At 48.9% G+C, this 24,780-nt stretch overlaps 1 protein-coding gene across 4 annotated transcripts in view; it reads left to right on the forward strand.

The window, feature by feature from the left end:
- The window catches only part of PRKG1 (protein kinase cGMP-dependent 1), a 368,158-nt gene that overhangs the window by 19,564 nt on the left and 323,814 nt on the right, over positions 1 to 24,780 (forward strand). Inside the window, exon 1 of one of the 4 annotated variants that reach the window (XM_074544545.1) lies at positions 8,940 to 9,886. The exons of 2 other annotated variants lie outside the window; for them this stretch is intronic. In XM_074544545.1, coding sequence (XP_074400646.1) covers positions 9,576 to 9,886 — 311 coding nt within the window. In that variant the 5' untranslated portion in view covers positions 8,940 to 9,575. Of the gene's footprint in view, positions 1 to 8,939; positions 9,887 to 10,437; positions 10,651 to 24,780 lie in introns of those variants that run through there. One more of the 4 variants, XM_074544547.1, reaches the window with a different exon arrangement.

Raw genomic sequence — 24,780 nt, forward strand, 5'->3', positions numbered from 1 at the left:
TACCACAGGAATGGTAAAGAAAACCCACCCAAAATGTGGTGTCTGCAGGCAGAGCTGTTACAGCTCCGAAATATTTGTTTATTGGGCAAAATGAATATTAAGCAGAAGCAGGCTGTGAGTTGGATTGCTGTAAGGTACCTACAGACATTGCTGTGGGTTTATAAATGCCTATTTTTATATAAATAAGCTCCTTAAGGTGCCACATGTTCACTTTTTGGGGAGTTATACTGAGTAACTAAAAAAAACCCCTTTGATTAAAAAGTTGTGGTAGCTCCTTGAAGAGAAAACAAATAAATTAATGTGTTAAAGCTGGGCTTGAGCAGTAGTATTGTTATTTTTTAAATGCGATGACTTTTTTTTTTAATTTTTATATTGCGTTTTGGTCGCTTTGGGGATGTTTCTTGCTCGGTAGCTTTTCTGTTTTGTTGGGTTTTCCTTGTGATGCTGTCGATGTTTGGTGTAGGGCAGCAGAGGGCGGCCTTACTCCTTGTGTTTGTGCTCTCTCCTGCCGAGAGAAACGGGGATAAAAAAGCAGGGAAAAAGGGAAGAATGTGGGGAATGCTGCGCCTGCCCGAGCTGCGGGCCATGTAAGGCAGCGGAGGTGGCACAGGGGCCGCGTCATGCCCAAAGCAGCGGCTGCAAACCCTCTGCTGAGAGCCCTGCCTTGGGAGCTAAAGGGAAAAAAGGAAATAGTGGGTGCAAAGCAACAACAAAGCGATTTTTGTGTGTGTGGAAAGGAGCAGGAGTGGTTTGGAAGCGCTCAGAACCCAACAATTCCTAATTACAATACATTATAAATGTTTTTAATCTATCAACTTTAAGCACGTCATACTATAAATACTTTAAAACCAATCATCTAAAATCACTCATTAGCCCTACTACATCTTTCATAATTCTAATTCTCTAAAATATCTAATGTTTTTTTACAAAGCTACCTTTTAAAACTTGTTTTTAGCTCCATTTCTCTCTCAACAATGTCTGTCCTATTCCACAGCATTTCTGAGTCAACATTTCTTATCTCAAGGTTTACATACAGATGCTCACTATGTAAGCCTTCTGTCAGGCTTTAAAAATTCTCTCCAAACCCATTTCCCACAGTTTGTTGGAAGCAGGCTGTGAGTCTGCTGTCCTGCTCAGGGGTCTGGAATGTGTTGTCCTCCTGCTGCACAGTGCAGGGTTTGTGCCTTGTTTTGATCCTTCCTCTTGTGCCAGGGGCTCTGGAGATGGGTTTGGACATGAGGTTTTGTGTGCTGGGCTTGCAGAAATTTGGGAAGGGAGAAAGGACTCTGTTGCCTGAGGTTGCTCAAGGAAAACAGAGGAGATAAAGCTGCAACACAAACAGTTCTTGGAGAGAAATCACCTGGTGCCACCACAGGAGGGACCTGGAGCTGCTGCAGAGAGCCCAGGGGAGGCACCAGCATGGGCAGAGGGATGGAGCAGCTCTGCTGGGAGGAAAGGCTGGCACAGCTGGGGGGGGCTCACCTGGACAGGAGAAGCTCTGGGGTGACCAAACTGTGGCCTGAAGGGGCTACAGGAAACATGGAGAGAGATTTTGGACAAGGGATGGAGTGGCAGGACAAGGGGGAATGGCTTCAAAATGACAGAGGGCAGGGCTGGATGGGATATTGGGAATGAGGAATTGTTCCCTGGCAGGGTGGGCAGGCCCTGGCACAGGTGCCCAGAGCAGCTGTGGCTGCCCCTGCATCCCTGGCAGTGCCCAAGGCCAGGCTGGAGCAGCCTGGGACAGTGGAAGGTGTCCCTGCCATGGCAGGGGTGGCACTGGATGAGCTTTAAAGTCCTTTTGAATCCAAACCTTTCTATGATCATATAAAGATCAAAACCAGCCTGGGAATCTTTCCCAATCACAGAGGAGCAGACCCTGAACACTTTGCCTTTGCAGCAGCATCACTTCCAAGAGATTTTTCCCTTTAGGTTTGAGGAAGCCCCCAGTAGTTGGTGTCACAACTCCCCAGAAGTGACAATTGTGCTGTTTTCCACACAAACCAAAGATTGGGAGCTGGTGGGGAAGAGGTGCATGGGTGAGCCCTCCTGGCTTGTTTGAATTCTCTGCCATGGAGAGGGGTTAAAGTGAGAGGAAAAGCAGCTGGGAATGGAACTGGAGTGAGGAGGGGGAGCAGTGCCAGCCAGGAGGGAGCCCTGCACCTCAGCCAGGGGTTTGGCTGCAGATCTGCACCAGAAAGGGAAGGAAGAAGAGAATAAAAGCTCTGCCCTGACTCACCCAGGGCACTCAGCTGAGAGGTGTTGGCAGTGCTGAGGAAATCAGGCGAGTGCTGGTCTCTAATGCTCTGATGAGTAGAGCAATCAGTCCCTGCAAACACTGACACAGAAAACGGTGAATATAAACATTTTACACACTCTGAGAGCCCAACTTGATGGAGTTCCCCCAAGCATAAATAAGAAATCGCTGTAGAAGTCAGTGGAGCGCTGTAAAACCTTTGTGAGGCCCTGTTTGCAGATTGTGCCTGGCTGATTCATGGATATTTCCTTGGTACTGTAACAAGCCTGGCCCTCTGTGGGGTGCAGCCATTGATTCTGAGCCTTAAATGAACACAGGGCTCAGCTCCTGTGGGCAGAGCTTTTTGGGAAATGTTTTCAGTAGCATTGCTTGAATTGTGGCCATAAACACCTGTAGATTCCTAAATAAGAGTCTGGCGCTCCTGTGGAATATTTCCAGTTGCTCAGGATGTGCAAAGGTCAAAGATTTCAGGATAATTTCTGCCACAAATCTGTTTTTGAAAAGGAAGACAATTCTCAGTGCAATTTAAAGAAACACCAGCCTGTTTTCCAGGCATGTAAACCCCAGATTTAAAATTTGTGGTTTGTGTTTATTATTACAAATACCTGAAACTGCCAAATAATACTGTTTTTAATAAGCAAGGGAATTAAACTGATTGTATAAAGAGACAGGGCACTTGTTCTCAATGCATCATGAAATAATGGTAACACACTGGTTATTTTCATATCGGGGGAGCGGAATTTGTGTTTATTTCTAATCCAATTTCAAATATAAATGAATTGTTTTGAAGGCTGGATAAATCAACCCAACAGCCTGAGGCAATTATGGGAGGTGAGTGGTGCATTACTGGTGAGGAGAGATAAGAAAACTGCAGGGTCTGAAGGGGTGAGCAGAGGGAGCACCCAGAATTGCAAATGCTCGGGGCTGCTGAGAGGTTTGTCACTGTGAAACCCCCAAAGTGAGGGAATGGCATCAAACAGCCTCAAAATGAGGCTGGAGAAATGAGCTGCTATCCATTAATATAATTTGGGAGGGGGGTAGAATGAGCTTCTTGTTGTTCTCACCTTCCTGAGGGTTTTGCTTTCCACCTCTTGCACCCAGAGCACTGTGACTAAAGCAGTGAGGGAGGTGCAGGTCAGAGAGGGGAAAAGCTGAAACTGAGGAGTTCAGCTGTGCTCGTGCTGTGGTTTAAATGAAACAGAGAAGAGTTGTGGATCTCTGGTGGAACAAATCTCTTTTTTTTGGTGAGCCCAAGTTTTTCCCCAGCACCTGACAAAGAGCAGTGCTCTGGCAGAGTTGGGATTGTTCACCTGGAGAGGAGCAGCTTTGGGGTGGCCAAATTGTGGCCTTGCAGTGTCTGGAGGAGCTACGGAAACATGGAGAGAGACTGGGGACAAGGGGGACTGGCTTCCCAGTGCCAGAGGGCAGGGATGGATGGGATATTGGGAATTAGGATTGGACAGGCACTGGCACAGGGTGCCCAGAGCAGCTGTGGCTGCCCCTGGATCCCTGGCAGTGCCCAAGGCCAGGCTGGATGGGATTGGAGCAGCCTGGGACAGTGGAAGGTGTCCCTGCCCATGGATGGGGTAAAATGAGCTGAGATTTAAGATCCCTTTGAACCCAAACACTTCTGTAATTCCAAGAGTGCCCTGGGAGTGGTTGTTGCTCATTGGAGTCCCAGATAAAGACGAGCCCAGGGGTGACTTCACATGGAAAAGATGCAGAAGAGATGCACTCCAAGGAGGAATGTGAATGTCCCAGGGTCACTGAGCACAGGCTGTCCCCCAGCATTCAGCTCTGCCTGATGAGAGGAAGGAAGCTGGCCTGGCCATCCCTGTGGAAACCAGACCCAGCACATGGCTCCCACCTTCCTTCAACTGTTGCAGCTTCCCCCAGCCCAACAGAGATGTGTGTGGGAGCAGGATGAACCTGTTTTCCCAGCAACATCAACTGAGTTGATGTTTTTTACAGACTTCACCTCCGTTGCATCCTGGATCTCATGGCTCCACGACTAAATCTGCTTCCCTGCATTCCATTTAATTGGTCCCTGGGTTCATTTGCTGGTTGCTTATGGCTGAAAGAAAATGGAAAACTACATTTCCAGGGCCTGCCTTGTCTAAATGCTGCTTTTTGCTCTACACAGGCAGTGCCCTGGGACTGCTGGGGGAAGCAGGGCATGGGCAGTGTCTGATTGTGGTAACTGCAGAGAGCACTGAGGGTTTATTTTGGCAGCTTGCAGAAGAAATTTCTGCTTAAGCTGAGCCTAAGGAGACTCCTTAAGGCTGCTGAATCATTTAGAACTGGTTTTTGGTTTAATTCAGCCCAGAGGAAGAAGTGTTTAAGCTCTGCCTGTGTGTGATCTTGCTGGGCAGTGGGAAAAATGAACAAATCACTTGAGGTGTGTCTGGAGAGGAGGGATAAAGGATTGTGGCACTGGTTCTTGCAGGAGGGAGTGGGATCATGTGTGTGGCCCTTCCTGGAGAAAGCCTGGCCCTGAGGATGTGAGAAATGCTCCCACAGCATTCCCATAACCCTGCAGAGCTGTGGGGACACACAGCCACCATGTGCACCCAGCTGGAGGGCTGAGCTGCTGAAAATCCAATTTTCTGTGTGGTCATGGGAGAAAACCTTCCTGCTCTTTTGGAGGGCAGAGGTTTCTGTAGATGTGTGGCCAGAGATGGTGGGGAGAAGAAGTCAGAGGGATGGTTTTGGTTGCTCTGATGGAAGGAACAAGCTTTTGAAGGGCTTGTTGAGAATAATTTTCTGCTGCCATTTTTCTGTAGAGCTGTAATGGGATGAGTGATCCTGGTGTTGTTTCAGCTCTGCAGCCCACCCAGCAGGAAGCACAGCCCTGGCTTTGCTCCAGCCTGCCAAAACAACGAGGGGAGGGAGATCTCTCACCTTGTACTGACAGGAGGTGCTTTGTGCCATCCATCTCCTCCTTCCAGGCAGAGCCCACGAAGGAGAATTTAAATCTTCAATGTGATGAGACGTGTGCTTGAAACCACTGTGTTCCTGGAGAATCCTCTGCTATTCCATGCTCCCAATATCTCCTTGGGTTTTGCATGGCACAAACATTCATTTTGGTGTTCTGTGTGTCCCTAATGTGATATAAAAAGCTAAATGCATTACAACTGCAGAACAGCACATTGTTATTTTTTCCTTCGGCTTCTTCTGCAGCGAGCAATTTTTTTGTTCCATTAATAAGCCTTGTGGTATTTTTCTTTTCCTTCTCATGCACTCTACCCCAGAGTGATCCTGAGAGGATTTCCTGGAATGGCTGCATGCTCTTCACACTTCTCCATGTTTCTTACTGTGCGTGGAAAGAACTGATGGCCTAAAGGAAATTCATCAGGATAACCCAGTTCAGGTGTTGATTTGACTTCCAGCATGCAGGAATCAGTGGGGTTTGAATGACAGTGCTCAGAGCTGGACATCTCCATCCCTTTGTGGGGAGGAACAAATGGCTTTCAGTTTTGTTTTACAGGCTCTGGAAAGGACCAAAATAGGGAGGAGGAACATCCAGTGTCATGAGAAAATAGGTTTTGTTTTCCTAGAGAAAAGAGGCTGAAGTACTCCCCAGATGTTCAATTCCTGCAGTGGTCTTGGCAAGGCTGCTTTGCCAGAGTAATTTCAGCTTCATCCCCATCCCTGGGGGCTGAATTAGTTCCCAGGTGCCGTCTATGAATCTGTAGGGCCCTGTGGTCCCAGGAGGAGCTGCCAGAGGCATTTTGGTGCAATAGGAATGGCCAGATGTGCCTTAGGGAGGAGTTGGGTGTGCCCGTGTTTCAGTAGGTGGCACTCCTTGCTCTGTCTTGGGGACTGGATTTTGGGGACAAGCTGAAATAGTAGGAGGCATCCCATGGATGAGATGTGGGGACTCTCAGGTGTGACCACACCTCCAGGTGCTTTTTGCAAGGGTTCAGCTGCTGTGCTGCCTCCCTCGAAATGTTCCTGTCTTTTTGTAGCTCCTTCTTATCATGAAGGTGTTGCTGTGGCTGTGCAGGAAGGGCAGGAATTTGGTTGTGTGGAGCCCTGCAGGTCACAGAGCTCCCCAAAGCTGCACCAGCAGGATAATCCAGCACAAAATCCAGCTGGTTCAACTTTCTGCTCCTGCAGATCCTTTGGGTAAAGAGTGGAGTGGATTAGGCAGGGAACAAACACCACATCCAGGAGGAGGAAGATGTTTATGTATGTGGTCAGTGGTGCATGTCCAGCCTCTCTGTCCTGGCTGGCTGGAACAAGGTGACATTTTCCTGTCAGGGACCATGCCAGCTCCCTGAGCCTTGCCTCAGGAATCCAGGGAGGTGTTTGCAGGATAGGCAGTGTTCAAATCCAGCTTCAGCTTGAAAAATGGCAGCTGAGTGGGTGCATTTGGTGACAGATGATCCCTGAAAAGGTTCAGGAGCAGAAGGTATCAGAACCCTGGAGCTGTGCAGAGAGGAAATATTGTGAGTGCAGCAGAGAGGAGAACCATCCCTGCTCTGTGTGATTCCCACCAGCCAGCCCTGGTGTGCCGTGCTCTGGGGGGGCAGATCTCTGCAGATGCTCTTTTTTTGGCTTCCCCAAAAAAGCATCGGCATCCAGGCACACTCTGGCAGTGAAAGGAGCAGGGAAAGGCTCTGGGAAGTTCATAGCTGAAGGTTTCCTTTAGCTGTGAGCAGCTTCACCCAACACCAAGCCAGTTGGTGCATTCCTGCCATTCTTCTCCCTAAAGCTGTTTCTTTCCATTCCCTGGATCAAGCAGACAAAGCAGCTGCTCTGTTGAGTCTGAGATCTGTTTATTCATTTATTTGTTTTCTTGGGAGCTTTAAATCAAAAGGAATGGGACCATAGGATTTATTTTTATTGGGGTGGGGTGGTACCCTGAGATCACACAGCAGGATCTGTGCTGGCCCTGTGGTTTCTGTGCTCTGGTTTCTTTGGGAGAGCAGGGATAGCCAGGAATAGGCAATTGCAGGCTGTCTCCCCATGGCAGAGCTCTGCTGTTGGCTTGTGAAGCCCTTTGGGCTGCTTTGGCTTCATCTTTAAACACTGGCCTTGGGGCTTGACAGCTGCTGGTTATGGTCCCAAATCTAAACCTGGACCATAAAAATCTCTATTGAGACTCCCAAGGATCTAATGAAAATCTGCTTTCTACCTGGAGATAAATATATATTTTAGGTACACTCAGCTAAATTCCTTGACAGCTTTATGTGCCATAATTTCTCATGGTTTTCTGTGGATCCTTTCTGTTCTGGGGCACTGTTGTCTCAGTCCTGGGCTGTGCCCCTCTCACATATTATTTTACTGCTTGTCACTGAGAAATTATGCAGCAGTTTTCCGCAGGGCTGTGATTCTTTTGAAGCCTGGTGGGCTTCAGGTAACTGTATCACCTCTCCCTCCTGCAGATTTCACTTCTGCAGGGAGAAAAGCAATAAAACTTACAGCCTGTTGGCTGAATGCTGTTAAAATATTTTATTTATCACTGATTCCCAGTTTGTAGGCAGCAGGAATGCATCTGTTTAATGCCTGTTGTCTTTAAAATGGAAATGTTCAGCAGATATCTGCTACTTTTGTTCCCAGTGAGTTATGTGAGATGGAAATAGGAGGAATAGACAGTAAAAAATGCTGTCTGGACTTAAACCTGTGGAAACAACTGGGGGACTTTGCTTTGTGCCTGGCACAAATGTATCAAGGGGACTGAAAACTGAAGAGTTTTGCATAACCCAAATTTTCTCCCCCTTTTCCATGTGCATCTCAAAAAACGCAGGATCAAATGCATGAAAACCCTGCAAAGCCTCATGTCTGTGAGCAGAGGCCAGGCCCTTTCCAGCAACAGTGTGGAGCAGGGAGCAGTTCTAATTCCTCATCTGCTCTCTTTTATAACTTTATAAAATAAAGACCAGCTGCAGGTTGGAAGCTGGAGTCAGTGTGTAACAGGATGGGGAAAAAAGGGCAAGCCCAAAGGAGCTGAGCCCCATAAGCAGGGGCTGATGTCTGGCACTCCCAGCTCATGCCTGGCATGGGAGGTCTGGACAGAAACAAAAAATACACTCAGGGCTGCATTCTCCTCTTCCTCTTCAAATCCAGCTCCTTGAGAGTGAACAGAAACAGCTGCTGAAGGAACAGAAACAGCTGCTGGAAACCTGTGAGTGTGAAGCTGTGCCAGTGCCCCAGTGCTGCACAAGCTTTGGTGAGGTTCTTACCCTCTGGGGCTTTCATCACTGGCTTCTCCAGGCTGGATGGTTTGATCAGGAACCCCCAAACAGCTTGGAGCCCCCTGTGTGTTCTCCAGAGAGACAAGGCTGGAGCTGTGCTCTCAGGGTGAGCACTGCTGGCCCTTCAGCACCTGGTAAATGGAAGAACCCAGAATCATTTGGCACAGAGGGCTTGGCCACTGTGGCTCATTTGTTTGATTTTGTTATTTCTGTGCTGCAGCCCCGTGGGCTATATGGCAGAGGTAAGGCTACACAGGAAACCTGAGTGCATGAAGGAAAACCCTGCACTCTGGGGAATCTGATCAGTTTGGTAAGGCAGAAACTTAGGCTTTCACATTTGGGCTAGGCAGAAAATCTCCTAGATTTTAAGTTAAGGGCTTTTTTTTTCTCAGCGCTCTGAAAGCCAGATGCCCTGCCTCCTCCAGGCTTTTCAAGCGCAGACAGACTTGACCGATATTCCCGTGAAAATCTGGGTTTTTGGAGCCCGGAGCTTGCTGAGGCTTGAGGAGGAGCCATGCCAGACGCTGGCTTGTGCGAAAACAACACAACCCGGCTCTTTAAAAGCAAAGTAAAGGGGGGATAAGTTCTTTAAGGAGAAGCGGAGCAGAGGGAGGGGAGCAGCACGGGAGGTGTGCGCGGCTCGGAGCGCAGCACAAGGCCGGCAGGGCAGGCACCGCTCGCTGCTCCCGGCCGGTCCCCTCCCTCCCTTCCATCCCTCCATCCATCCCTCCGTGCTCGCAGCCCGCGGGGCGTGGGCGGCGCGGGGCGCGGCGGGGCCGGCGGGAGGGAGCGGGGCGAGCATGTGCATCCTCCCCGCCGCCCCTGCCTCCCTCCCGCCTCCCCTCCCTCGCCGCTCGCCGCCGCGGGTGTGTGTGTGTGTGTGTCTGTGTGTGTGTCTCGGCTCCCTCGGCAGCCCGGCCTGACGCAGGCGGATCCACATCGCCCCTGACAACACCCCGGCTCCGGAGCGCCGTGCCGGGGGTCCGGCTGCGGCGGCCCCGCGGGGCCGGGCCGAGCCCAGGGGGGCGGCGGGGGCCGGGGTGGCCCGAGCGAGGGGAGGCGGCCCCGGAGGGGGAAAGTTGCCCGGAGCGGCGAGGGGAGAGCGCGGCGGCAGGACCATGGGCACTTTGCGGGATTTACAGTACGCGCTGCAGGAGAAGATCGAGGAGCTGCGGCAGCGGGATGCGCTCATCGACGAGCTGGAGCTGGAGTTGGACCAGAAGGACGAACTGATCCAGAAGCTGCAGAACGAGCTGGACAAGTACCGCTCGGTGATCCGGCCCGCCACGCAGCAGGCGCAGCAGCAAAGCGCCGGCACCTTGCAGGGCGAGCAGCGGACCAAGCGCCAGGCGATCTCGGCCGAGCCCACCGCTTTCGACATCCAGGATCTCAGCCACGTCACCCTCCCCTTCTACCCCAAGAGCCCGCAGTAAGCAGGGGGTCACCCCGCCGCTCAGCCTCCCCTCTCTCCCTCATCCCGCTCCATCCCCGGGCAGGGAGCGGAGCGCGGCATTCCCGCATCCTCCTTGGGTGGCCCCGCGGGGTGGGAAAGTTGCGAGCGCTGGGGAGTGAGCGCCGATGTGCCGGCAGAGCGGGATGCCCGGGTCCCGGACAGCCCGTCCCGGCCGCCACATCCCTCCGGGGAAAGTGGTCGTGTCCTGGGCATGGAGGATTTATCGCTGTGGGAGGAACGCGGGGCTCGCCGCGGGACCCCGCAGGGAGACATTCCCAGCTGGGAAACTTGGAGCCCGGCGGGATGCTGGTGTTTTGGGGAGGGGGTTCGGCAGAAGTAGGAGCTTGTCGCCGTGTCCTGGTGAGCCGGAAGGTGTGCGGGGGGCAGGGAAAGTTGCGAGGATCCTCAGGTGCCGGCGCGCCGGGGGATGCGCTGGCCCGGTTTCACACCTGCCGCAGATTAGGGAAATTAGAGCGCCTTAATGGGGGAACGGAGCTCTCCCTCGCTCGGTGCCTTCTCCTGGCCGTGCCTTTGGTTCAGCGCTCCTCAAGGGATAAAAAAGGAGGAGGGAAGAGGTGATGAGCGGATGCTCGCCGATCCGGGCTCTGTGTGCGGGGCCGGGGCGCAACCTCCCCGTCGATGAGCAAACCTGCCTCCCCTCCGCGGCCGGCACCTTCCTCGTGTGAGGAATTCCTCGGGATGATAACCGGGAGCGCTGGCGGATCCCCGGAGCCATCCCGGTAGTGGGGAGCGTGTGCGCCGTGTGGGCTCCGGGATGCGGGGACGGAGCGGACGGTGCCCGGGCACACGGGGATGGTTCCCGGGGAGGCATGGCGGGACACGGGGCACAGGGTTCTTGCCGGAGTGTCCTCTGAGGGACGGTGGCGGGGCTGGCCCCGCTCCCCGCGCAGCCTCAGCCCTTTCCCGCCGCCATGGCGGGCCCCGCCGTCTCCAGGCAACTGCCCGCTCTCAGGGCGGCCGCCATGGCGGGACCCCGCCGGGCCGGGCCGGGCCGGGTGTGCTCCTCCTGCCGCCACGCCGCTTCCCATTCCCGCTCCCATTCCCACATTCCTGTTCCCGCCCCCCATTCCCACCGCCACAGATATTTTGTCCTTTTAAGGCCGTTCTGAAGGGATGGCAGGGGAGGACCGGCGGTGGCGCGTGTAATGCCTCCCCTCCAGCCCCTAAAACGAATAAAACACCCCAAAAAGTGAGCAGGGAGGGACAGGGCTGGCTGTGAAATGCCCGGGGTGTGTGGTTAACATCCGAGCATCCCTCGGTGTTAATTTCCCCCGGGAATGCAAAGCCCCACACGTGTCGGTTTCCTTGTCGGTGTCGCTGCCCCTCGGAGCTCCTGAAGTGCAAATGGAGCTCCCAGAACTCCGGGAAGCGCCACAGGTTCCAGCAGAGCTGGTCTGTACCCAGTGAAATCTGTTGGAAAAGCCTTGGATGAAACGTTTTCCAGCTGGAATTTTAATAATTCCTTGTGTAAATGCAGCCCTGCAGTCTGGTGTGGGGAATAATGCCCTGCTCCTCTGGGGGAGTTGTCTCTTATTGATCATCTGTGGTCAATACTCCTAATATTATTTACAATATTCAAGTCAACTCGTGGCTGCAGGTTGTGATCGCTCAGGGGGGTTTGGAGCAGCCTGGGATAGTGGAAGGTGTCCCTGCCCGAGGCTGGAATGAGAAGTTTTAGGGTCCCTTCCAACCCAAACCGGTCTATGATTACAGGAAAAGATCTTTGCTAATGATTTCACGAGTGTATTTGGCTCTGGGAGGAGTTGGGAGCTCTGTGTCAGCCTTAAGAGCCCAGTGGCCAAGATAACTCATGGTGGTGGTGAAAGTTAAGGTGGTGAGGACCTGGAAATAACAAAATCTGCACTAAAGGGTTGGGTTTTCCCCCCCTGTTCATGCTGAATCTCAGTGACTCTTGAGGTGATGGCACCCAACCTTTGGTTTTGTCAAGCCACCAAGAAGTGTTCAAGAGGCAGGTGGATGTGGCTCTTAGGGATGTTGGTTAGTGGTGGCCTTGGAATTGCTGGGAGAATGGTTGGACTTGATAATTTTAGAGGGGTTTTCCAACCAAGATGATTCTAAAGTAGCCTCTGGGTTGTTGGTTTGTTTTTTGTAGTTAGGTGGTGCTGGATTTGCTCTCCTGCTCTGGCAGAGGTGGCTGGAGATTGGTAGGATCAATAGCAGCAGAAAATCTGTGGGAACTGAATTATCATGAAGGTCATGTAGATACTTGAGGGTCTGTGGTGGTGGAAGCTGTTGTGCTGCCACAGAAGATTCTGGGTTGTAGAGTGGCTGAACTCGGAATGAGTGTAAGAGAGCTGGAGAGGGACTGGGGACAGGACACAGGGAATGACTCCCAGTGCCAGAGGGCAGGGCTGGATGGGATATTGGGAATGAGGAATTGTTCCCTGGCAGGGTGGGCAGGCCCTGGCACAGCTGTGGCTGCCCCTGGATCCCTGGCAGTGCCCAAGGCCAGGCTGGAGCAGCCTGGGACAGTGGAAGGTGTCCCTGCCATGGCAGGGGTGGAACTGGATGGGATTTAAGATCTCTTCCAACCCAAACCATTCTGGGATTCTGAGTGGCTTTCAAAGTATGAAAGTAAATTTAATTGCCTTGTGTGGACAAATACTATTAAATCTGCAGGATCTTCCCTTACACATACACCCCTTTCCAATTAGGGATGCATATGGTTAAATAAAATTGCTTTTTCAGAGCTGTAAGAGTTTTGAGTTGCTGTTGGAGTGTTGGGTTTGTATTGCCTCTACAATGTTTTTAAAGTGAAACAGGACTTTGTGGGCTGATTTGAGGAGCCGATATCCATGGAGGAACACGTCCAACCATTCAGCCATTTTCTTCAGTTATGAGTGAGAGGAATTGGGCATTAGCATCTTTATCAGTCTCCTTGTTCAAGAAGCCAGTTATTCAGAATAGAAGCCAGTTATTTAAAATAAGTGGTTTTTTTTCTTCCTTCCCCCTCTCAGAGCACATAACTTGCCAGAAGTGACCGAGTAAGAGGGCAGGAAGCTGGCTGGTTTTCCGCGGCACAAAAAATGCCTGACAGATCGTTCTCTCCTCTTCATCTCCCCAAATTGCTGCTCGTGTTTGTTTTTCCACACCTTTGACCTCTTGCAGGCTATATCCTGGCTGCTAACAGCCTGCCAGCACCGAGGGAATACTGGGACACCGAGTTTGTACCAACTGCCTTTGCACTTTAAACTCTACAGAGCAGCCAAGCAAGGAGAAGCCTTTTCTACCAGCAAAGCTGCAGCTCTTCCCTTCCCCTGCCTCCTCCTTGCCATGGGAAAATACCCAGAACTTTAATTTTAACAGGCTGCTTTGTTCAGGGATCTGCAACAGCTGTTTGCCTTTTTGGAAGGCTGTGTAATCAGCGTGTTTTCTTTCCAAAAGGGAGAAAAAAAAAAGAAACTTAGGAGTAGAACACAGAATAAAGCATGGAGCTCCTGAGTGTGAAGGGCCTGATCTCTTGGCTGAGGTGGTACAAGCTCTGCTGTTAGCAGAGACAGCAGCAAAGTGCTGTGTCATTTGTAGGAAATGTTGAGTAAAAGGAAAAATAACTTGGTTTGGGGAGTTAGCAGACTTTTGGGGAATCTGCCAAAATCCCAGAGACTCATTTTTGAGGGGAGGAGCAGCCTGTGAGTTGTATTTAAGAGGTCTGGTTTAAGAAATATAAAATACTTGGTTGCATAGCCTTAGGGAAAGTACAACATCCATACAAGAGGTTTAATAAAATCCCTGCAACGGCCAGATTGGTTCTTTGAAGGCAAATGTGCACATCCTCTGGGGGCTAGAGGCGTATTTTAAATGATCATAATAGTCATAAAACCCCCAGAAATACTTGAAAAGCACTTTGTATTTAGGGTGTTGGCACGAAATGCTCTTCTGGTGTTTATCAGTGCTATGTATGCTGCAGTTTCATTTAAAAACTCCCTGAAACGACCCAAACCCCTCTCCCCTCCCTACAGGAATTTGGGGGGTGGTTGGTCCATGATGAAACCACTGGGAACTGGTGATGGGGGAGGAACTGAGGCATGCTCCTGCAGGGATGGTTTGCTGGGATGTGGGCCAGGAGCTGGGATGGTGGTGGCCTATTGAGTCCTGTCACTTTCTGGTGAAGCATCTTGCCCTGAGCTGTCAGCAGAGGTGAATGTAGTGATGCAACCTTTATTTTTTTATTTTGGTGTCAATCCACTCTGATGTGTCCAGCGAGCAGTTAATTAAAGCGCATTTATAATTTCTTGTGAGAGCTGTTAAATGCTGTGGTTGCTTTAATGTCAAATCCATCTGAATGTAGTTGAAGTTGTTCAGTGGACAAAAATCCATTAATGTCAGTGGGGTTTTTTGGGTGCATTTGAAGGATGTTGGTGTGTTGGCATGGAATGCTCTTCTGGTGTTTATCAGTGCTATGTATGTTGCAGATTCATCTAAAAACCCCCTGAAATGACCCAAACCCCTCTCCCCTCACTACAGGAACTTGGGGGGTGGTTGGTCCATGATGAAACCACTGGGAACTGGTGGTGGAGGTGATGGGGGAGGAACTGAGGCACGCTCCTGCAGGGATGGTTTGCTGGGATGGTGGTGGCCTCGATTCCTGTCACTTTCTGCTGAAGCATCTTGCCCCAAGCAGTCAGCAGAGATGGGTGTAGTGGTGCAACCTTCTTTTTTATTTTGGTGTCAGTCCACTGTGATGTGTCCAGTGAGCAATTAATTGAACTGCATTTATCATTTGTTGTGAGAGCTGTTAAATGCTGTGGTTGCTTTAATGTCAAATCCATCCGAACGTGGTTTAAGCTGATGCTCGATGGACAAAATCCATTAATGCCAGTGGGGTTTTTAGGTGCATTTGAAGGGTCAGGATTTTAAGGCACAGCTTGGGGAGGATGCTGGTGCTGTGCTGTGAGGGATGAAGCTCTCCTGGCAGAGCTGTGAGCACAGGAAGAGCTGTGCTGGAGCAAGGCAGCCGAGCGCGATCTCCCCGTGTTGTGACAGGTCTGGCTCGGCAGTGGTGGCACTGATGGGGCTCCCCTCTGTGCACTCGTGTGACTCACGCTTTAATGCCTTGGCAAGTGACAAGGGGACACTGTGACAGCTCAGCTCCTTGTGTAATACATCACACCCCTCTGAGGTTTGGGTTACTCACAGTAGTAAGGGGTGGCTGCGTGGTGTTAGGCTGTTAGGCACAGAACTATGATTTTTCTCTGTCGAAGCAGTGTTTTGGGTCATCTCTCAACACGTTTGTTCAGGCTGGTGATGTCTGTGCTGAGTGTAAGCTCCGGAGGGGTTTGACTCAAAGGAAGGTAAAAAACAAATCTCCCAATAAAGCTGTTAAAGCCACGTAGTTGTTTTGTCATCCTCTGTCTGGTTCTTGCTGAGATGAGTTTAATTGCAAGATAAAACATCGCTGCAATGTCACTTATTCTTAGTTCTGTTCAACAAGCAACACAGACTTCCCTGGGTTTTTCTGCTGCTTTTGGAGATTAATTTTAGCAGTGTGGTGTCAGTAAACTGTGTTTTAAAGCAAAGTAGCTCTTTTCAGAAACTACAATGACATTTTCTTGGTGGTTATATGCAAAACAACACTGTTCAGCAAGTACAGTAGCTCCGAGCACACTAACAGCTGGTAATTAACATAGAGACTCTTTTTTAAATTGTACTACAGCTCCATAATTTCATTTTCTGCAGAATTAACTTTTTTTTTTCCTTTTATCTGTACTACTGGAATAATTACTTACACTTGTTTGAGCTGTGTTACATTCATCCTTAGCTGTATGAATGCTGTAGGTGGAGAGTTTTAAAGTGCTTCAACACAGAATGAGGTCCCCAGGCCATGGACACGAATTCCTTCTCTCCAGACTCTGTGAAAGCATTCCTGAACTTCAGCATCCCACGTTCCTAAACACAGGATGTGTCTTATGTTTCTGAAATTAACAATAATAATAAAAAAGCCGGGTCAGAGTTGTGAAACTGAACAGAAATGGACATAGCATAGAATTTAGGCTGGCCAGCTGCCTCTGGAATGAGGGAGGACACTGTGAGTCCTGAACTTGCTGGGCACCAGATGGAAAATAAGAGTCAAGGGGAAAATTTGTTTCTTTGGAGAGTTGAAAAGGATACAGTGAATTGTTACATATCAGTTTCTGTGGTTATCCTGCTGGAGCTAGATGCTGTAGGATGATAAGAGTTACTGAATACAAACATCTTCCTGAGGGAAGGGGTTCAGGAAAGCTGGGCTGGGGATGGATTAAAAGCCACTCACTGCCATCAGTGATCGTCCTTGCTGCCCGTGCTGCTGGTCTTTGCTTTTGGCTTTTAAATCCTTGCCTTTGCTAAATATTTCTGTAAATGTTTTTCATCTGCTGCTCTGCCCTTTCTAGCGAGTACGTGCAGGCAGAGGAGTGCCTGACATTCGTGTTTTGTGTAGCTTGTCTTTGTTTTGAAGGGCAGAGAGAACAGGAAAAAACAAAAGTATTTGTTGCTGCACTGGAGCCTGAACCATGACAATAATACATTTCTCCTCTCAGCAGCTGCAGAAAGTGGTTTGGTCGAAGTGTGCAGTCAGTCAGCCAGGTGTGTTCTGTGTATCCTGACATCCTGAACGCCTGGAATTGCATCCAGGTGCTCTGGAAAGGCTGCTGAGGCCCCTCCTGGCAGGGCTGGTGTCAGGGGAAGCTCCAGCACAGCCTGCTCCGAGCAGGAGCGCAGGACCGGCGTTTTGCAAGGCTCTTGCAGCCACTGGTTTCCTTGGAAACCAGAGCCTGAGCAGGGAGAGCCAAACTTCAGCGCCAGTGCCTGCTTTCCAAGTCGAAAATGGGCTGTCAGACTTTCTCAAGTCTGGGGTCTTTGGGCTGGGTTTGGGGCTTGTTCATTAGGAGCAACTCGAAGTAGGGTATCAGGGAAAAAAAGCTCCTTGTCAGGCTGCAGCAATTCCTGCCTGGAGCAGTGCTTCTTTCCCCAAATTCCCGTCTTTGATTCGGTTTGTGAGCACATTTATTGGAGGTGTTTCCTGACAAACACCCCAGCTGGGTCAGGAAAGCTGCTCAGCAGCTCTGTGACTTGGGCTTGACTTGGATTTAGAAACAGCTCAGGCCAGGTTTGTTCTGTTCACTTTTGTTCACACTGAGTGATGTGAGCAAAGAGGAGAAATCATAATGGAGCTGCCTGGCTTGATGGAAAAATTGAATTACAGTCTTGTAAGTACACAAATACTTTTTGTTGGATGTGAATAGAAATATATATATAATGATATGTGTACTCATGTATTTAGCACATGCAGGGGAGTATTGCATTCATGCAAACACACTGTTATTAGGAGAGAGAACTGGCTTTAATATCAGTGAATATAAATATATATATAGGTATAATGACGTATATGCTCTCATGTATTTAGCACATGTAGGGGAGTATTGCATTCATGCAAATACACTTTTATTAGTAGGGAAAACAGGCTTTAATATCAGTGAATATAAATATATATATGTGTGTAATGACATGTATGTGCACTCATGTATTTAGCACGTGTAGGGGAGTATTGCATTCTTGCAAATACACTTTTATTAGGAGGGAAAACGCTTTAATATCAGTGAATATAAATATATATATGTGTGTAATGACATGTATATGCTCTCATGTATTTAGCACGTGTAGGGGAATATTGCATTCATGCAAATACACTTTTATTAGGAGAGAAAGCTGTCTTTAATATCAGGGAATATAAATATATATATGTGTACAATGACATGTATGTGCACTCATGTATTTAGCATGTGTAGGGGAGTATTGCATTCTTGCAAATACACTTTTATTAGGAGGGAAAACAGGTTTTAATATCAGTGGACAGGAGGCAATTTTGTACAGAAGAAGCAGGACTGTGGGAAGGCATCCTGCTCTAGTGGAAGGTGTCACTGCCCATGAACAAGGTCGTTTTTAAGGTCCCTTCAAATGCAAATGTGAAAATGCTGTTGGTTTTTGTGACCACAGAGTATCATTGAGATTCAGGAGTAAATAACATGGGTGTGATGGAAATGCAGAGCCAGTGTTCCCTGCCCCCAGTGGAAGTGGGTCCCTGGGATGTGTCAGTGCTTGTTAGGATTTAAACTGCCTATTTGATGTCATTTGTGTGCACAGATCCGGCGGCTGAGGGGAATTCATTACTGCTCTTGGAGTCCACAGGCTAAATGAGGAAAATAACCTTCTTGGTGGGTGATATTTCTGGTGAATAGAGGAAATCAATGGCCCTGGGACTGCCAGCAGCACATCAGGGCAGTGGCCAAGCACTTCAGGAAGGTGTAGATAAAGCAAATGTGATGCAAATGGTGCCACTCAGCTGTACCTTAAGGCTTGTTGGAAACCATACCCAGCTTCAGCTATAGAGACTCAAAATCTGCCTCTGGAATGCCTGAGAAATTCCTGCAGGTGAAATGGAAGATCAGGCATCCTGGAAATGCAGAGTTAGCCTCCAGCTCTTTGCCTTGAGATTGCAGTATTGCCCAAGTTGTGTGAAGCTTAAGGGTGGGCATGGTCAGCTGGAGGAGATGAACATCCTTCAGCAGCTCCTGTGCTCTGTGGGGTGGAGCACCATGCTTTTCTCCCTCTTCTTCTGAGCCCTTTGGTACTTCCCTGGGTGTCTTGTTCCTGCTCCTCCTTCTGCCCAAGATTTTTCTCTTTTCCCATGGATGCTGCTTATTCTCCTCCCTGGCAATCCCAAAGTTCATCCTGTACACAGCTGTCCCATCCAGCGGGGTCCAGACTCTGCATCTCTGTTAAAAATCAGCCTTGTTTCCTGTGTTCATCTGGGGGCAGAGAACCTCCAGTGCCAGGAGCACAAGATCCCACAGGAAGCTGGATTTTCCTGCAAGTCCTGCAATGTTTTTTGGTGTCCCAAGTCTTTTTCTGCTCCTCACCTGCCCCACCAGCGAGCAGGCAGGGGCTACACAAGAAATTGGGAGGGGACAGAGCCAGGACAGCTGATCCAAACTTCCCAAGGAGGATGGCAGAGGATGGAACCTCACATTTCTGGGAAAGGCTGAACACCCACCTGCCCATGGAAAACACAGAATAAATTCCTTGTGGCTTTTGCTTAACCTGTTGAACTGCCTTCATCTCAATCCATGAGTTTTTTCCCTTTTGCCCTTCTGATTGTCTCCCCCATCCCAGCTGGGCTCTGAGTGGGTGGTGGTGCTGCTGGGCTTCCACCTCCAGCAAAAAAATCTCAAAGTGTCTGTACCTCCAGAGGGATTGGGGCCCAAGGAGAGATCCTGGAGCCAGGAGAATCTTGGGGCATCAACAGCTGTGCATGAGGCCATGGATAAACTCATGGCACAGCAGGGTAAGACCCATATTGGAACAGGTTCATTCCTGGAGCAGGGGATAGGTAAATCCATGCTGGAGCAAGTTCATTTCTGCAGGGGCTATAGGTAAATCCATTCTGGAGCAGGTTCATTCTTGGAGCAAGTTTGTTCCTACAGGGGCTATGGGCAAATCCATGCTGGAGCAGGTTCATTCCTGGAGCAAGTTCATTCCTGCAGAGCCTGTGCCTCCTAGAGGTGGCCATGCAGGAACAGGAGCACTCAGAGGAAGTGTGGCTGTGGATAAATGGACCACAGCAGGTAAACCCCTGGAGACAGAGTGATGGATGAGGTTCCAGCTGGAGCAGATACATCCTTAAGAGTGTCTGGATAGGTCCAGACGTCCACAAATACCAGTTTGTATTGTCACAGTGTCCCTCTGCACGCCCTGGGCTGGCTCAGTCACATCCTGGGCACCTCCATGCCCTGCCCCAGCTCCAGAAGCTCCGTGTTTGGCATTGCTTGTCCTTTTACAGTCCTGCCTGGGGACCAAACAACAGCCAGGTGTCCCTGCTGGGGAATATCCAGGGATATAAATCCATTAGAAACATGGGATTGGGTGTGTGCCTCTGTACACAGCTGTGTCTGAGTCCTGGAACAGGGCTGTGCATCCAAACAGGGCAGATAGCCACAAACTAACTGGGGTGTGTGTGTAATTCCTGTTGTACTCTGTGTGTTTGTAATACCTGTTGTATTGGGGTGTGTGTGTAATTCCTGTTGTATTGAGGGTGTGTGTGTGTAACTCCTGTTGTATTGGGTGTGTGTGTGTAATTCCTGTTGTACTGTGTGTAATTCCTGTTGTATTGAGGGTGTGTGCAACTCCTGTTGTATTGGGTTGTGTGTGTAATTCCTGTTGTATTGGGTTGTGTGTGTAATTCCTGTTGTACTGGGTGTGTGTAATTTCTGTTGTATTGGGTGTGTGTAATTCCTGTTGTACTCTGTGTGTTTGTGATATCTGTTGTAATTGGGGGTGTGTGTGTAATTCCTGTTGTACTGTGTGTAATTCCCGTTGTAATTGGGGGTGTGTGTGTAATTCCTGTCATTGCTCCTCACACCTCCTTGCACATTTAATTGCTGTTCAGACAGTGACTGCACAAAGGGGAGAAATCTCCTGCCCATCACATCCAAGATTGCTTTCTGTCCTCCTGGTAGAAGCCCAGCTCTGTGAGGCACAAGAGGGAAACTGTGTGGAGTTTTTGTGTTGGTTTTTTTTGTGGGTTTTTTTTTTTTTGTTATGGTTGGGATTAAATGTGTGAGAAGGTATTTTTTTTTTGTTTGGGTTTAGATATTTATTAGTTCCTATTTATATTCTAGTTTTATAAATTATGAGTTTTATAGTATTTTGTTAAGGATAAATTGTTTAATTAAGAATGATATTTAAATAATTTTTATTTTTAATTTAGTAGCTAATTATTTGTGGTTCGTATTGTGGATTTTTAAATTTAATTATATAATGTTATTTAAATTTGTGAAGAAGGAGGACTAGCTTTTGTTTCAAAATTTTAATTTTGTTATATATCCATCTCATCTCCCTCCATTCACCTGCTGGCTTCATTACTCTGCCTGCAAGCTGGGACACATGAGCACAGTGACTGCCAGCACAGTGTGTTCTGTGTGCCAGTGCTGTTTGTTGGGATCTGGCAAAGTGGGAAATCTGGGAAAAGTGACCTTGGGCTCTGTGGGGTGACAGACTCAACCTCTGCCTGCTTCACCTTCACCACTGTTATTTTCTCCACAACCACCCTACCAGGTGTTTCATGGCTTGTATGTGGCTCAGAACAAATGATCCCTTCCCTCATAAATCCCCAAGTTTTTCCCCTTTGGACTTTGTGCAAGGATGAGTGTCAGTGTGATCTAGGTGGGCAAAGCTGCTCCAAAAGGGAGATCAGTCAAATCTCAGCTCTTTGAGTTTTGCTGTTACTCTTGCACAGATAAAACAGGTGTTGAGAAGCTTTTGAAGTGGTTTCTTAATTTAAGAGCCAAAAAGAACTCAAATGGGAACCCACTGCTGCTGTGCTGAGAGCATCACTTGGGATGTACAAATCTGGGTTAAGAATTATCCCGATGTTTGCAGGTATACAGATGGAGAAGCTTCCATAGGGATTGAGGCCAAATGTGGCATTCACATTCTCTGAAAAATTCCTTCACCCAGGATTTTTTTCCTGGGAAGCTGAGAGGCCTCAGAGAAAATGAAAACAATTCTCATCTCATTTGCTTCTCCTGTGTTGTGCTCATGTGTGGAATGTGTTTGGAGATTGTTTACCCACAGGGGATTGTTTCACTGGATTTTGCTGTGGGTTGTTTTCACTCTTTGGCCAATTGAGGCCAAGCTGTGTTGGGACTCTGGGAAGAGTCACAAGTTTTCATTATTATCTTTTAGCATTTAGTAAGTATCCTTTCTGTATTCTTTAGTATAGTATAGTATTATTTAATATAATATAGTATCATAAAGTAATAAATTAGCCTTCTGAGAACATCATTCCTGCCTTCACTGGGACATTCCCAGCAAATCCAATAGCCAAACACATGGGAGACCTGCTGGAAACAGAGCAGAGCCAGGCACATGTCACAGGTCATGTCTGGAGCACAGTGGCTCTCCACCCTCTTAATTTTGACTGAAATTCCAGCTGTGAGCTATAAAGGACTTTTTCAATGGCAGGCCTACTCTATATCCACTTATTTTTTTCATGTTTTTCACCACAAAAGGTTCTTGCTGTGCTCTGTGATGGGCAAGCATTACAAGCTGGAGTCAAATTATTTGTTTGAGCTGGCTGGGCACAAACATTTTGGCTGCAGGGTTCTGAAGGAGGCTCCTGCTTGATAAATACAGCTGAGCAACATTCAGAGCATTGTGGCGGGGTTGTTATTGATGGGAAATCCATGAATATGTAGCAACGAAATGGTAAAGCTCAGCAAAGCTGTGCTGGCAGGGTGCAGGATTGGGAAGGGTGGCTTGGGACAGCTGCCTTGGGCACTGGGGCAAAGCAGGAGCTTTGTGGGAAGTGTGGATGCTTGTGGAATGTACCCAGAATGGGATCTTCACAGGGATTTGGAGTTTTAATGTATGCTGGAGCAGCTTTCTGAGGCTTAGGTGCTTCCTGGGGAGCCTTGAGCTCTGTTACCTCTCCTGATTTCCTTGGTCAGCAGCTGAAATATTTTGTGCTTTTGCTCATGCCGAAGAAATGATATATCATGGGGAGATAATATTCCATGCTTATTCCAAGCTTCTTAATGGAATTTTTATCAGTTCCACCGAAGAATAGGATGCACAAAAAAGCTGCCTGGCTGCCAGGTTGTTTGCTCTGTGGCTCCTTTGGAGCTGCCTTGGCTCTCTCCATGTGGCTTCCCAGTAAAACGATGAGAGGAACCTTCCCACCCTGAATTCCAGGTGTCTGCAGCCCCAGGTGACATCAAATCCCTTGGACACTGAGGGACAGGCAGGGCAGGACTGCAGGATGCACACCCTGAGCATCCCTTGCTGATGTCTCAGACCCATCACTGGCCATCTCTCACTGCTCAATAGCAGGATTTTTATTCCTTCCACCAATATCTGCTCATTTTAAACCTATCTTGTGCTCAGTGTTTCCAGAAGACTTAAAAACTGGGTTTTTTTTAAAATCAGTTTGGGCTGGGGAGCCTGAATTGCTCAGCCACAGCCACTCAGTGCCTTGACACCATTTTCTGTGGGATTGCTTTGTCGACTCAAGTGCACTTTGCTGCAATACAAACATAGAGGATAAAAGGCAGCCACCTCAGCAAATTAGCGTGAAAGCACTGCAGAGGAATTGTAGATGTGTATTTTGGTGTTTTGGTCTTTATTTTAGAGTGAAGATCTCTCCTTCTGCGCTTGGCCTGTGCTTTTTAAGGAGTATCTGTTGTGCAGGGAGGGCTTTTAAAAGTTAAATCAATTGTCTCTTTGTGGACTCCTTTGAAGAGTAAATCAGAAGCTGCATTGACAGGGATCTGCCTGTGTGGTAAAACTTGAGGCAAGGTGGGATTTAAGTGAGACTGGGGAAAAATAAATCAGTCACGGATCATTTGGAAAGGCTGGGAGAGTTGGGGATTTAACCTGCAGAAGGCTCTGGGTAGACCTTAGAGCCCCTTCCAGGGCCTCAGGAGGTGCCAAGGGAGCTGGAGAGGGATTTGGGACAGGGGATGAAGTGACAGGACGCAGGGAATGGCTTCCACTGCCAGAGGATGGATGGGATATTGGGAATTAGCAGATGGATGGGATATTGGGAATTAGGAATTGTTCCCTGGCAGGGTGGGCAGGCCCTGGCACAGCTGTGGCTGCCCCTGGATCCCTGGCAGTGCCCAAGGCCAGGCTGGACTTTGGGGCTTGGAGCAGCCTGGGACAGTGCTGACAGTGGAAGGTGTCTCTGCCATGGCAGGGGTGGATTGAGATGAGCTTTAAGGTCTCTTCCAACCCAAACCATTCTGGGGTTCTGTGATTTCATTCTAATTTTCATAATGAAAAAAGTTTTCCTCTCCATGCTACAGGTGTCCAAGTGTGCAGTCCTATAACTATAAAAAAGTGAAAAAAGACCCCCTGGAAATGCTCTGAAGGGTTATAATGCTTTTTAAAGAAGAACCTCAAAATGCCCCATCTTATTTTTGGTTAGTGTCCATGAAGGCTTTTCTGAGCAGCAGGCTCCACTCTGAGTGCAGCTGGTTGAGAAACTTCTCTTTTAGCAGCAGCTGGGTTGTGTGGAATGAAAGAATTAATTAACCTGGTGTGGAATGAGAGAACTTAATAAACTTGGTGTAGAATGAAACAATTAATCAGCCTGTGGCCAGCCTGGAAGAGCAGCCACCTGATGTGTCCTGTTTGATTATCAGGGACTTGATTCCTGGCCAGGCATGGCTGAGGTCAAAAGCTCCTTCTTTGTGCTGGGGCTTTTAGCAGAAAACTGAATTTTCATACCCAAGACCCAGGAGAATGGTCAGGGGCATGTAGGGGCAGAAATTTCTGCTGAGGAACAAAAGCAAATTCCTCATCAGAGAATGTAATCAACTGGTGATGCTGCAGCTGGTTCCTTGCAGCCTCTGCACGCAGACAAAATAGCAATGTAGTAGAGAGAAAATGTTTGCTGAGTTAACTGGGCTATATTTAGGTGCCAAATAAACAGATTGTTGCTTTTGACCCTCCCCCTCACACCCTCAGAACTGCTTCTTGGGCTGTCTGCAAATGTCCTGGCTGTTGGTGGCTGCTGTTCCCTGCAAGAAGAGTGATGGGGAGCAGTAGGGGAGGGACATCTGTCCCAGCTGGACATGGCAAAGGTGAGTGCTGGGCACACAGTGCCCTTCTCCAGCCTTGTTCCCTCCTCTGTCCTTCCTGTCTGCCCAGGCTGGCTTGGGTACAAAACCCTGAACCCCCAAACTCTTCTCCATGGGAGCCCTTGGGAATTGCAGGGGGTTCAACCAGGCCAGGTGCTGGTGCTGCCCCTGGGTCAGGGCAAGCCCTGGGATGGATCCAGGCTGGGGATGAGC

Source organism: Zonotrichia albicollis, chromosome 7 (assembly GCF_047830755.1).
Source record: "Zonotrichia albicollis isolate bZonAlb1 chromosome 7, bZonAlb1.hap1, whole genome shotgun sequence".
NCBI classification, from domain to species: Eukaryota; Metazoa; Chordata; class Aves; order Passeriformes; family Passerellidae; genus Zonotrichia; species Zonotrichia albicollis.